At 26.8% G+C, this 14629-nt stretch overlaps 1 protein-coding gene and 1 long non-coding RNA gene across 2 annotated transcripts; one reads left to right on the top strand and one right to left on the bottom strand.

Moving 5' to 3' along the window:
- Window positions 1-215: 215 nt before the first annotated feature.
- LOC112638422 (proto-oncogene tyrosine-protein kinase ROS-like) lies at window positions 216-2955 on the bottom strand. Its single transcript, XM_025410107.1, has 4 exons — window positions 2886-2955; window positions 1595-1803; window positions 817-1293; window positions 216-578 (listed from the first exon to the last, which is right to left on the bottom strand). Exons 1-4 carry the CDS (start codon window positions 2938-2940, stop codon window positions 216-218), a joined length of 1104 nt encoding a protein of 367 aa, XP_025265892.1. The 5' UTR covers window positions 2941-2955.
- Window positions 2956-11702: 8747 nt separating this feature from the next.
- LOC105251758 lies at window positions 11703-12826 on the top strand. The gene is made up of 3 exons (XR_889227.3): window positions 11703-11816; window positions 12151-12229; window positions 12647-12826. It is a non-coding gene; the product is annotated as an uncharacterized LOC105251758 (long non-coding RNA).
- The last annotated feature ends 1803 nt before the right edge of the window (window positions 12827-14629 follow it).

Consider the following 14629-nt stretch of genomic DNA (forward strand, 5'->3'; position numbering starts at 1 on the left):
AATTATGAAAATGGATGTGATGTTTTTTAATAATCAAGATTTTATGGAAGGTAAGATTAAAAAATTTCTTTTACCTTCATTGATAAATCTAATATTAAGATTAAACTTTAAAATAACAGAATCAATTTAGAAATATTCTAAAAATATTTTTTTTACATTAAGATTTATCGAATCGTTCGGAAACGAAGAGATAAACATTAATTTAATTATATCGGCTAAATAGTGTCGACTGGACTCATAATCAGTAAGGCATCTTCTATGTTCTTTCTTAATGCTATAATATTTTTCAAACATAATTTGAAATTTGGCCTAGCACCCGCTGTACGCCAGCAACGTAGCATCAACTGGTACAATATTGACGGACAGTTAAGATTTATCGGATTTATCGGCAGTTTGCCTGCAGCACGTACATAATTTATCAGTTCTTCATTAGACTTGCCAATATAAGGTTGCTCACCCAACGATGTAATTTCCCACATTAAAATACCAAATGACCAAACGTCGCTTTGAGAAGTAAATATGCCGAATGTCAAAGATTCGGGTGCCATCCAGCGAATAGGAAGCGGATCGTCTCCTTTCTAAAACATGATTTTAACAAAAATTTAATTTTCTGGCTCAAGTTGTTCATTTAGAATAAAATATGTACAAAATGAAAAAAAAACTCTTATTTATCTCTTGCTTTATATAAATATAAACAATTTATTTATATTCCATATTATTAAAAAAATGTACAATAATATTATGATAAAAAAATAAAAACATTTTCAAAAGAATTCATTGTTTTAATAATTAACTTTTTGAAATAATTGCATTTACCATGCGATAATAATCATCCTTGTATATATTTCTAGCTAGTCCAAAATCTCCAATTTTAATGACACGATCTTCGCGATTTCTCGAAGATACTAGACAATTGCGACACGCAAGATCTCTGTGTACGAAGCGCAATTCTTCCAAGTAGCAACAGCCTCGTGCAACATCTTCGCACATGGCGAGTAAATCCTGCAAACGCAAGGCATGCAAATCTGACGCTTGCAAATTTCGACAATCTCTCAAATATTTTGATAGATCAGTTTCCATCAATTCCAACACTAATAATGGAGAATCCCCATCTTCACAAATGGCCAACAATCTTAATATATGTTTATGTCGAAAGTGACTCATAAGCTTGGCTTCTTTTAAAAATTTCTTTTTCTCATTCAAAGAAGCATCTTCTCGAAGCGTTTTTATTGCAACAGTGCCCGATATCTCTGTGCGCGATTTTTTTAAGTTCTTCACATTTCCTTGAAACACCTGCGAAATATTTCACACAAATTTAAATATGTACTTCACTTAAACATGTATAGATTAATGTTAAGTATCATTATATTTTATTTTTTATATTAAATAATTTAATGAAAAATATATAACAAAGTACATGTATTCAATGAAAAATAAATTTCATCTAAATTTATGTAACAAAGTACATGTATGTTGTCTCATCTAAATTTTATATTACATATAATCTACTATAAAAATTCATATAATTTGTGTCCTTATTAGAAAAGGTCTGTTTTCTTGATCTAGAAATTAATTTGAAAAAACTAATTTTTACCTTTCCAAATGCGCCGCTACCAAGAGGTTTTGTTAATGTGATTTGTTTACGTTCGATTTTAGTTATCGCATATTCATCCGGATTATAATGTAACATAGGACTGTAAAGCATATTCAATCGAGTGTTTTGGCAAGGTAGAATCGCTAATTCCATGTCGGCCAATGTTGAAGGCAAAAATTGCTTTTTATTATTTCTGCGTCGATGATATACTGTTATAAAATTCCGATTTAATTATGTAATAATATGCATTATAAAATTTATCGTTTTTTTTAGTAAATTTATTAGTTTAATTTTATATAAGTAAATCACTAGTATATATAAATTAATAATTTCAGTAAATCTCTAGATATTATATAAGATATACAGGATGGGTCAATAACTCTGTCCACCTCGAATATCTCCATTATTTTTAGAGATACAAAAATTTTGTCCGTATAAAAGTTGTACGGTATCAAGAGGGCCGTAATATGCTACTAATAATTTTTTTGTAGGTAGAGGCGCTTTAGAGATTTCAAGGTCATCTCCATTTTTTTAAATGGGATGCCCCATTTTTTATTACCTATTCTTATAGCTTATCTCGAGAGCTTTCCAAAACACTACAATAAAGTATTTCTTCATTAAGTACTTTTTGAGTTATGAGGGTTGAAATCATTTCTTAATTTTACATAAACCATAAAATATCTAGTAAAATATTTATTTTTCGATTATTTTACCTTAATGCTTTTAATATACAAAATAATGAGAATAATCAATTGTGGTGTTAAGAAAACATACAGTTGTTTTTAAGAAAAAATATGAAATTTTAATTGCAAATTACATATCTTTTTTTACAAACTATTTTTTTTACATGAATTGATTTCTTTCATTATTTTGTATATAAAAGTATTAAGATAAGATAATAAAAAAAATGAATATTTTACTAGATATTTTATGGTTTATGTAAAATCAAGAAATCATTTCAAGTTTCATAACTCGAAAAGTACTCAATGAAGAAATACTTTATTATAGTGTTTGGAAAGTTCTCGAGATAAGTAATAAGAATAGGTAATAAAAAATGGAGGGTTCTATTTAAAAAAAATGGAGATAATCTTGAAATCTCTCAAGCGCCGCCACCTAGAAAAAAATTATTAGTAGCATATTACGGCCCTCTTGGTACCGTACAACTTTTATAAGTACAATATTTTTGTATCTCTAAAAATAACGGAGATATTCCAGATGGACAGAGTTATTGGTCCATCCTGTATACGTATAATCTACAATTTAAGTTGATACCTACATCAAATATACTTACAATAATAAAAGTAGCAGATGCAGATTATAGTAACTATAATGATAAAACTTAACATCAATGATAAATAATATTCTAGTTTTGTTATTCCAGGAGTGTTCGAAATATCACCTATGTTACGCAAAAACATAATTTTAATATTTTCGTGTGTGCGTTTTATTTAAAAACTTATATCTACTAATAACGTTATTATAAATTAATTAATAATAAAAAAATAATAAATTAATAATAAATAAATAATTTTTTACGTTTTATCAGTCTATTCATATGTAAAAAAATAAGCATATAATATTATAACATCTATGCACCACAGAATATTACAGCTACTTTGTGACAACGTTGTAATATTGCAAATTGTAATGTAACACATTACAGAAACATTGCAGAAATATAAATTAACAAAATATCAATTAGATATAAGTAATATGATATTTATATTTTAGAAACATTTTAAAACTATAACACTCTTTAATTTTTTTGCACCTCCCAATTGCGTAGCCCAATTTGTAGGGTTCAAAAAATGTTCCCTTTTTTTTTTGATTAGTGTATTTTATAATATTATTAAATGGTTGCAATAACATTGCATTTTTTCAAATATATTATACTGCAATGTTGTTATAATATATATTCATTGCAATATTGCAAAAAGTGAACATCTTAACACGTTATCATCTTATAACAATAATTTAGTAGAGTTTCGCAATCGATTTGCAATATTGTAATGTTTCAATGAAATTATTCTTTAATATATCTGTAATATTATTGTGCTGTATAGATACCTTCATTTACTTACCAAGTGTTGAAAAAATAAATCTTTCATCAGGCCATGTAAAAGTTTCCTCATATTCGAGGTATTTCAATATTAAGCGAAACTTATATGAAGTTCCCGATTGCAAATTTTTAATATGATATATTACTTCTTCGTTATAATTCGTTCTAGTATCATTCGTTGTTTGCCACTTTTCTGTTGCAACGTCTTTGTACTCTAGTGCAGAAGAGACCGTCAGATTGATATTTGAGATCCATGAAATGTTCATGCTATTTGTGTTGACCTCCCTCAAAATAATAATGTTTGGTTCTGAGTATATGTGAACAATCTTGCTCAAACTCTCGTTGTAGAAATCACTGAAATTAGTTGGATACACACGTACATATATCGAGTAATCTTGTACTGGTAGCAACAAGTTAATCTTTGTGAAAAATCTGCCGTCTGCTGTACTTTTCGGTACATTGATCAATTGTATGCCCTTTTGTTGCTTGCCGTTCACTAATATATTTGACTTCCAATTCACTTCGTAGCTCACGGCCACGCAGTTCCCTTTCTTGAATAGCATCCAATGAACTACTGCTATAGTAGGCGTCAAAGCTAGAACACTTACGTTTTCTGGTGCATTAAGCTTGCCTAAATTAGTTTTTATTGGTATCATATTCGAATCGAATGGATTTATTGATAATTGATCAAAGTAAAAATTGCTTAAAGTAAACTTCAACTTGTACTCCGTAAATGGAATTAAGTTCTGAATCTCGTAAGATCGCTCGTACGTCGGCACATTGAATTTTTCAGACTTGTTGTCTAAACAATTGTCAAAACTTACGGAAATAATATATATAGTAGTTGGTAAATTATATTTTTTGCATCCACTCTTTACAACCGGCTCCGGAAGATTTACAATGATGCTGTTTGTCGTTGCAGTCACATTCTCAAAATTATAAACTTTTTCGTCAGGTGTCAGACATCTTATTGGAGGGTATGGTTGAAGAGATTGATCAAAAGATAAAATTGCGTTAACTTCTTGTTGGCTCATTATTATCTTTTCAACATATTTGTCTGCATTTCCGTTCTCGAGACTTGCATATTTCTTTTCCAAACGGAAATAAAATTGATCCACATGATTAGTTAAAATATAAATGTATGTTTTGTCAATCGTTGCGTATGAGAATAATATATCATCATCACTTATGTTTTTGTTATGTAAAATCGTATTGCACATAGAAACATTAATGTCTGTCACAATTAAGTGATTGGGAGTCAACCAGTAAATTAATGGATTCTCATTATTCACGTCATCAATCATCGTAAAATCAACAGATTTTTTGGCCAATTGAAGTTCGCAAGTGTACATAATAGACAAATTTAACGGAACAATTTGCTTATTTTTTCCATCAAGATAAAATTTTACCATATCGTATCGCATAATTTTCGAATTATACGATAGGCAATATCCAATTCTAAAAAATATATAATTATTTTACTCACTATAAAACATTTTACCAAAAATAAAAACTTATATGTAGTGAAAATTCGAAATTCTTATAATTATATAATAATTTATTTTTTTTACTTATAATCTTAATTATAAAACCACTACGTAAAATTATAGAAAAATTACAAATTTGCATAAATCTTTAATAGACAGTTATTTTTTTAGGTGAATGGTAGTAAACATACCTCATAGACGGAAACATATTTGTATAAATCATATTCCAATTAAAATCCTTGGTGGTTTTTAATTCCAAAATCTTATCAAATTTACTTATGCCATTTTCCCACATTGTTAAGTCAAACTTTAAAACATCATATTGTAAGCCGTCATATTTTCTATGTAAAAAATACAGATTTCTTGCTACATAATCAATCCAGAGACCAAATAGATTTACAAAGCTAGTTACTTTTTTGATATTATTTTTATTAATCTCCAATGTCATTAGATCATTATTGTCATGCCAATAAATTCTTTGTTCTTGTATCGAGTAAACGAAACCTCCCAGGTCTTTAAACTCACTGAAAAAGAAAGTCAACTACAATTGTATAGTAAAAAAATTATAGTTGAAATTTTTATTTTTATAGTTATTACTATAATGTTGATAATAATAAACTTGTACATCGCAATAATTAACTTTATAAGTGTCAAAAATAACTTGATAATTATAACTATTTTTTTTATCAATATACGTACTATTCTTCCCTCAATACGAATTCAGGAATGTTTGTATCCTGGTCCCATATTTCGATCCCGTTCGAGGTTTGTATTAATAATTTAGGTATTGGATTTTCATGCATGGTTGACATACTGATGTTTGTGTAAGGACCAGCAACAACTTTAGTATGCGCACGTATTCGGAAATAATATGTCGTGTTAGGTTTTAGATTGTGCACCATGTGCTCCAATTTTGTAGTTGTGATATTTTTATCGTCACAGATTTTCTCTTCTAAGTCCTCGATGAAAAAACATTTCACTGTGTATCCTTGTATTGCTTTATCGGTAAAATTAGGTTGATTCCATCTGTAAAAGTACAACAAACTAGTCTTTTTATACTTAGTAAAATTCTAACAAAATTAATCTTTTTATGTCGTTGAATTTAAAGAAAAGAAAGAAAAATGAAAGACTATAAACTGAGAATTTAGATTTTTTTACCTCAATGTCACAAAAATATCGCTTTTTGTGATTGGATTGTCGAATTGTACAAATGCTCTGAGAGATGTTGGCTCGCTCAAACTGCTTTCTAAAGATTTTAAGATCGTACATATTAACATAATTATATATAAAATTAATATATAATAATTAAGTGATTTATCTCAGTAAATCAGAAAGAATAATTTAATGTGAAAGTTAAGAAAAGAAAAAAATAAATGTATATTATAAAATTAGTACAGTATTGATCTTTAAAAAAATAAAATAATATAAAAAAATTTTCCGTCATTTAAGACTTAGAAAGTAATTGTTAATCCAGAGCAAAAATCAATAAATAACTTTTAATAAAATGATAAGCCATACTCTTCGAAAAATTTCTATTGCTTGAAAAATCAGAAATATAATATTTGCGATTGCTTAAAAACAAAATGGCAAATTGATAAAATATATATTGACTTTATCTTAAATTATAAAAAAATTATAAAATTTTTTACAATATTATGTTTATATTATGATTTTTACAATATTATTTTTACAATATTATGATTTTCTATTTCTTTCTCACAACAGAATAGAATTTATATTTTTCTCACTACTAGAAGATATTTTTAGATTTGATTTCCATTCTCATTTGAATTTAAATTATATTTACAATTTTTTGTCATAGATTTTATTATTAATGCATTTTATTTAATGTATTTTATTGTAACTTACTGATAGGTTCTGGAGTGATAGGAATATTTGCAGGTGGAACCTCACCGACTTCTCGCTTACTTCTCATAGTCATATTATCAAAATGACTCCAGTCAGATTTGAAATTTAGTATATGATGATCACTTTTTCCGGACATTAAAATATCCTTCATAAAGTATAACATACAAAATATAGTCATAAAGTATAACATACAAAAAGAATTGAGTGAGTATCGTTAGAGCAAAAACGCGATTATTTCTGTTGCTTTTAATGATAAATTATATCTATAAGTAATAAAATTAAACGAAAAATTGCCATTTGTTATTTATTGGATTAATAATACTGGTTTGATATACAATATATCATTCCTAATTGATATATATATATATATATATATATATATATATATATATTAAATATGATGTAGTTTTATTTATATTATAAAATCTATTTTTTAATTTCTTTTTGAACATCTTGTATAAAAACAAATATATATATTAAATAGAAGATCAATCAATAGGTTAACAAGAATCAACAAGGATATATAATGGCTACTCTTAGTAAATAATACAAGTAAAAGTGTAGCACTTTGCAATTGTTGAAACAATTTTGTGCCTAACAATTTGATTTTTTCATGTTAGGTTAGATAACTTTTCTCCAATTTTATCGTAACTTAATCTTTTTTTCAAAAATTTGCCGATATTACTAACGATTTTCTAAATTAATTTTATGAAATGAAATCTACATTAGTATAAACTTTATACTATATATCAATAAATATTATTACAAATATCTAGAAAAATAAAGAAATTTTAGAAATTGAAGAAAAATGACTTAAAAGTCTGTTCATGTGTCATCGTACATATATATATATATATATATATATATATATATATATATTAATGTAACGGATATATAGTAAGCAGCAAACTTTATTAATTTTAAAAATTGTTATTTTTAGAAATAATAATTATATGTATACACACACACACACACACATATATATATATATATATATATATATATATATATATAGAGAGAGAGAGAGAGAGAGAGAGAGAGAGAGAGAGGGAGAGAGATACAATCGAGTTTTAACATATTGTTTTAATTAAACTTAATATATTATACTATATGTAGCACTTCCATTTATAAATAAAATTTCGAAACTTTATACATTTTTTTTTTACAACACACTTTTTCTTTTATGTTGGAGAGTTTTATTTTATTGTATCTTTTTATATAGAGAGAGAATTAGATAGAGAGAGTATATATAAATTATTATCATTCATTTATGAATTACCAGCTGCAATAATATTCAATTGTTTCTTAATCAAACGAAAAGTATCTCTCACCTGCGTGAAGTTTAAATCCGCATATATGGAAACATTTCTTGTCTGAAGGTTGTTTGAAGTGATATAATTTTTCGGCATAAACGTGATAGTTGCTCTTGTCAGTATTAAATCTTTCGATAAAATACATAAAATTGTTCCAAATATAATTTGCATTTTTTGTAAATGTTTGCACTCAATCAAATCCCGTTGAATTCTTAATTAGTTTTTTCTTCTCACTCTATTATTTCTAATGTGCTAATCGAATTAATATTAATTCATATACAGGATGATCCAAAAGTATGGAAACGGCCAAATAACTGTGGAGGAATGCACTTTGGAGAAAAAAGTTTGAGACAAAAGTTGTAGGATTTTTTCCGGGCAATCCGACGGTGACCTTAGATTTGACCTTGGATAGTCATTTGAAGGTCACATAAAGATTACCTTCAATTTCTTAAATGGAACCCCCTATTTTTCATTGCATATTCTTGTAGCTTATCTCGAGAGCTTTCCAAAACACTATAATTAAGTACCTTTTTATTAAGTACTTTTTGAGTTATAAGGCTTGAAATAATTTCTTAATTTTACATAAACCATAAAATATCTAGCGAACCATTCATTTTTCGATTATCTTACCTTCATACTTTTATGTACAAAATAATGAGAGGAATCAATTGGTGTAAAGAAAACATACAGTTGTTTTTAAGAAAAAATATGGAATTGTTAATTGCAAATTACATATTTTTTCTTAGAAACAACTATGTGTTTTCTTTACACCAATTAATTCCTCTCATTATTTTGTACATAAAAGTATGAAGGTAAGATAATCGAAAAATGAATGGTTTACTAGATATTTTATGGTTTATGTAAAATTAAGAAATTATTTCAAGCCTTATAACTCAAAAAGTACTTAATAAAAAGGTACTTAATTATAGTGTTTTGGAAAGCTCTCGAGATAAGCTACAAGAATATGTAATGAAAAATAGGGGGTTCCATTTAAGAAATTGAAGGTAATCTTTATGTGACCTTCAAATGACTATCCAAGGTCAAATCTAAGGTCACCGTCGGATTGCCCGGGAAAAATCCTACAACTTTTGTCTCAAACTTTTTTCTCCAAAGTGCATTCCTCCACAGTTATTTGGCCGTTTCCATACTTTTGGATCACCCTGTATACACACATCATTCGTACGATTGTGTTACTACGTATACGCTTTTTAAAATTCACTATTCGTACACGATTACACGTTTTTTGTGATATTCATATGATGAAGTTTGAATCAAGGGACGAACGCGGTAGTGTTTTTGGCTAGTAGCAAGAAGAATGATAACTGACTTCGAATGATCAATTTGATCATGTGTTGCCATGACGTCTTATTAACTGCATTCCGTTTGTAATTTTTTTTTCTCTCTGGTGCGATACTCGGCGTTAAATAGAATAAAAATCTTTAAAAATTGTTTGACAAAAAAGTTATATGTGTATAAAACAAAAATAGTTCTATATATAAATAAAAATAATTATATGTACATATAATTGTTAAATGAATTTTATTAAACTTTTTATATTAATTTATTTCTGCATATCTTCTCTTTGGCATAGGAGAGAGGCGTTTATTGAAAAGATATTCTGATTATAATAAAAATAATAATGGATTTAAAAAAAGTGATTTATACGTTTTCTGTGATTCATATAATTCATATAATGTAGTTTAGATACATAACGGTAGCGTTTTTACATTAGTATAAATAACTACAAATTTACAATAGCATATAAATAATTAAAATAAATAAAATAATTGTACGAATTATTATTACCGTTTTTTGCATTGAATAACCTTATAATATAATAACGTACACAGTATAATTTTATTTAATATTAACTTAACATAATATACTTAATATAATATAATATAATGTAAAAACTTATAATATTAGTTACTTTATTATTTTAATTATACTAATATACACCAGTCTTTATATACATCAGTGTGCATTAGTGCATCCAATTCAATCAAATTCTCTCTTTCTCCCGCTATAAATCATCAATTACTTTATTTCCAAAAAAGTGTTATAAACACTTAATTACGTAAAATATAAATGAAAATAATTCTGTGATGCTCCGGTCTCCTTTTGTAATATATATCCAATCCATTTATATATTAAATGATATACAATCTTTTTATTTTCAAAAATATCATTATATTATTTTACAAATTTATAAAAATTTATTCCCTCCAACAATGATACATGTGTACGTACAAAATTTTATATGTATAGTTTGAAATACTACATTAAAAAGTTAATACTACATTAAAAAATGCAAATCTTATATAATATGTAAAATAGAAAAATACACATGTTAAATGTCTAATATATATCGCAAGTAACAAACATTCCAATATTAATACATGCATATCTATCTACAATTTATTTCTTATTAAATAAAGTTATGTATATTAGATAATATAAATATATTAGATAATATAAATATAATATTTACTAGATTCAATAAATCTCTTCTATGTCACTTCTTAGAACTGTAATATTTGATGTTTGGTTTAATTTCGTTGCATTGCAACAACACAGCGTTAATATTAAGTGAACAGTTAATCTTTTTGCTACTGCATTGTCCATAGCTGATTAAACGTTTTTTAATATTAAATGGGCAATTAACCCTTTAGCTACTGCATTGTCCATAGCTGATTAAACGTTTTTTAATATTAAGTGGACAATTAACCCTTTAGTTACTGCATTGTCAGATGATTAAACGTTTTATAAAACATAGCTGTCGTCAATAAGTAACTTTAAGATATGCTATGATGCGAAGATTGCTTATTGACAATTCCATTAGTTCTTTACGTTGTGTTATCTCAAGTCTACAGTTATTTATTTTATTCATCAATAAAATGCATAACAAAATGACAAGCATATTATAAAATATTACTATCTATATACAAATATTAATTAATATTATACTTTATTTTCAAATATTAATTAATATTATACTTTATTTTCAATGATGATTGCGGTGAATGATGGGGGTGGAATGATATATAATTACTATTTACTATCAGATAATATATATATATATATTAATCTTTAAACTATCGGCATTTTTCGTTAAAATAGTGGTTTTTTTCCAAAAAATTTTCTATATAAATATATAACATATACGAGCATTTTGCGTTACAGCACTCATATTACCGACATTTCATGCACATAGCACGGAACACAACCAGAAGTTGTGCACATTGTGTTACTCATTGAAAACATTCATGAATTTTACCTTCGTAGTTCACGTCTACGTGTCTATGTCTATAGAGGGCGCATTGCTTTCAGAAATTATCTAAAAGCGAGCTAGATGGCGCTGCCATAGTCATTGTTCGTTTTCTCTAAAAAAGCGAGTCATGGTATCTCATCTCTCATTCTTCTTTTTGATTCTTTTGCATTCGGCTCCTCTTTGATTGCGCAGGATTGCGTTTAATAAAGTGTCGTCATGTGAGGTGAGTAATTTTGAAAATTATCTGACATTACAGAAATGAATTTATTTACGAGTCAGTTTCAATGATACCTCGATGCGCGCGAAGCGATACCCAGGCCGCGCATGCGCGGTTATCAATTTTGTTCTCGCATCGTTCAAAGATGATCTGCGCTTCTCTTCCTTACGCGTTGCATAAAATCATACAGTACCCTTATAAAAAGATATATTCTCCGTGAGATATCACGTTATCGATAATACTATCGATTTTTAGAATAATCTGTCGCACAAGGATTATTATAATAAACTCTCTTTACAGGTTTCAATTTATAGATTGACGCAAAGTTATCGTTTTTCAGACTCGTTTACGACGTGTGAAGTGAACATCGAAGTATCGAATATAATTTCGAAGGACAGTGCAACAATAAGTGCGTGATGGTAAGTGATTTTTAAAGACAGTATGTTTTAATAATCGTCGATGTTAACAATGTTCTTCACTTTTCGAGTCAGTCACGTTGTGTAGATATTCGCTCATTGTGATTAGTTCTCGGACGAATTGGCGATTTTATAATGAATAGTTGAACATCTGTTGAACATTTAATTAAGACTAAATATAAAGAATATCGTCATTTTTATCTCTTGTTCGTGATAGCATTTTTGATTCTTTTCGAACCAACAGCCACGATACGTGAATATATCTAGATATCCAAGTGAAAAGTATTGAATCTAAAAGTGAGGGCATTAGTGGCGCCTTCTAATCTGTTCTGTAACAATTGGTGTAAAGTTACGTTTAAAAATATAAAAGAGTGTCGAGAATTCAGTGATCGATTAACTAAAAGTGTGCTAAATTTTCAGGGATTTTCAGTGTAATTATGATGTAATTTGCGTCGTGATAAGCCGGACAGCAGCACATCATCCTCACTGAAAGGTACAAGAAAGGATCAAATGATCGAAGCATCATATATTATCTCGCTGTCTGATGCATCGTGGGCGCAGACATTGGATCATTTTAATACAGTTAAGTGATAGTTTAAGGTAAGTGATAGCGATAAGTATTTATTTATATTCTTTCGCATTGTGCGTGCACAACGAATTGCAAAATTGCGTGCGTAAAATTTCACTAATGGTATATTTTGGAAAAAAACAATGCGGATATTTTTTTGGAAAGTGCTTAAAATACAGTTTGGTATTTATTTACGAGATACTTTTGTATTAAACTTTCACATATATTCAACAAACATCTTATTTTATAAATATATACATATATATATATATATATATATATATATATATATGTATGTATATATACATATTTCTTATATTGTTTTTACTTAAATTAAATTTTATTGTATTTTATGGCTTAAATGGCCATCGTAATAAATATTTGAAAGTAGAAAATGCATCTATATAGGAGGAAATATAACGCAAATAAAAATATTATACGCAACGCACACGGATGCAAAAAGTAATATACTGGAAAGCAATCGCGGTTCAATCGATTGCAGTTAAATATATACGGTTAATATTTATTAATAGATTGCTCTATTGTAATTGTAAGTACTTCGAAACGGTAACTCTACGACTAATAATTACTCGAAGGTATATAATAAACAAAATGTAAAATTTCTCGCATTAAAGTTTACAATTACAATGCTGATACCACATACAAATATACAATATACAAGTGTAGTTTGTAAAAATGTAGTTTGTAAAAATCAGGGATCAATATTTGCATTTAATAATTTAAAAATGACATTATATAAATTTTGTTAATATTATTTTGCATTGTAATGTAAAATATTTCCGCAAATTATATTCTAAGAATAAAATTGCGGAGAATAAGAGTTTGGTCTTAACTTTTAATTACAAGCTTAATTTGTTTTAGAAAATTAATTTGTTGTTCGTAACATGAGATCTACATTTTGTCTAAAATAACTTATTTAATTTATTATTAAAGATATGACATACGCTATCGGTAATAAAATTAGTCAAATATTGCTAAAATGCGCGCATTTAACTTTTTAAGATTTTAATTTTTTTCGATAAAACATTTTTTCTGCGTTTTTTTTTATTTAAATAAAGGAAAGATACCAACTGATGCAGATCTTATTGTTAGACGACTTATTTCTTAACAATTCAGTTATTATTACTTTATCAGAACTGATGTAAATTTGATAAAAGCATATAATTTATAAATTTGTTTATTTATCAATTAACTTTTTTTTAAATGTCAATTTTTCAGATTTAAATTTCAGATTTTAATTTCCATTCTATTAAAAAGATTATTTGTTAAAAAATTTGAAATAATATTAGGAAAATTATAATAAATCTGATAAAAAGTTATTTTCAGTAAATATTTGTGAAAATAAATTTTTATTTTAAATTTTCAGCTAAAGATTTTCTCTATAGAAGTCAAAATAGTATATGGATATCTTTTTTTGATATCTTTCCTCTACATGTATCAAAAAATAATAATCATGTAAAAAAAATAATCATTTTTTTAGAAGAAGTGAATTTTTAGGAAAAATAGAATTCGTTGAATATTTGACTCACTGAAAGAAAATGTGAATTTTTTAATATATTTAGTTTAATAAAATATTTCTTATAAATTCACGAATATATTGAAAATATAAATGTATTTAAAAAAATCCATTTTCTATAATTTGACTTGCTTTTTAATTTGACCAGCATGTCTAATTCTTACAAAAAATGCTGTCAAAGATGTAAAAATTAATTATTTTGGCACTCTTTTATCCAAGAAATCTCCGAGAGAACAAATATTCGAATATGTATTACGTACTTGAAAATCGAAATCTATAACATAACTAGAACTTTGAG

Source organism: Camponotus floridanus, unplaced genomic scaffold (genome assembly GCF_003227725.1).
Source record: "Camponotus floridanus strain SB8 unplaced genomic scaffold, Cflo_v7.5 scaffold3, whole genome shotgun sequence".
Taxonomy (NCBI): Eukaryota; Metazoa; Arthropoda; class Insecta; order Hymenoptera; family Formicidae; genus Camponotus; species Camponotus floridanus.

Excerpts from the sequence above, each read along its gene's own strand:
- LOC112638422 (XM_025410107.1), bottom strand. The coding sequence starts at position 2,940 with ATGTTAAGTTTTATCATTATAGTTACTATAATCTGCATCTGCTACTTT. Across the intron at positions 1,294-1,594 it reads GTAGCGGCGCATTTGGAAAG|GTGTTTCAAGGAAATGTGAA; the intron begins GTAAAAATTAGT and ends AATATTTCGCAG. Across the intron at positions 579-816 it reads AGGATGATTATTATCGCATG|AAAGGAGACGATCCGCTTCC; the intron begins GTAAATGCAATT and ends ATCATGTTTTAG.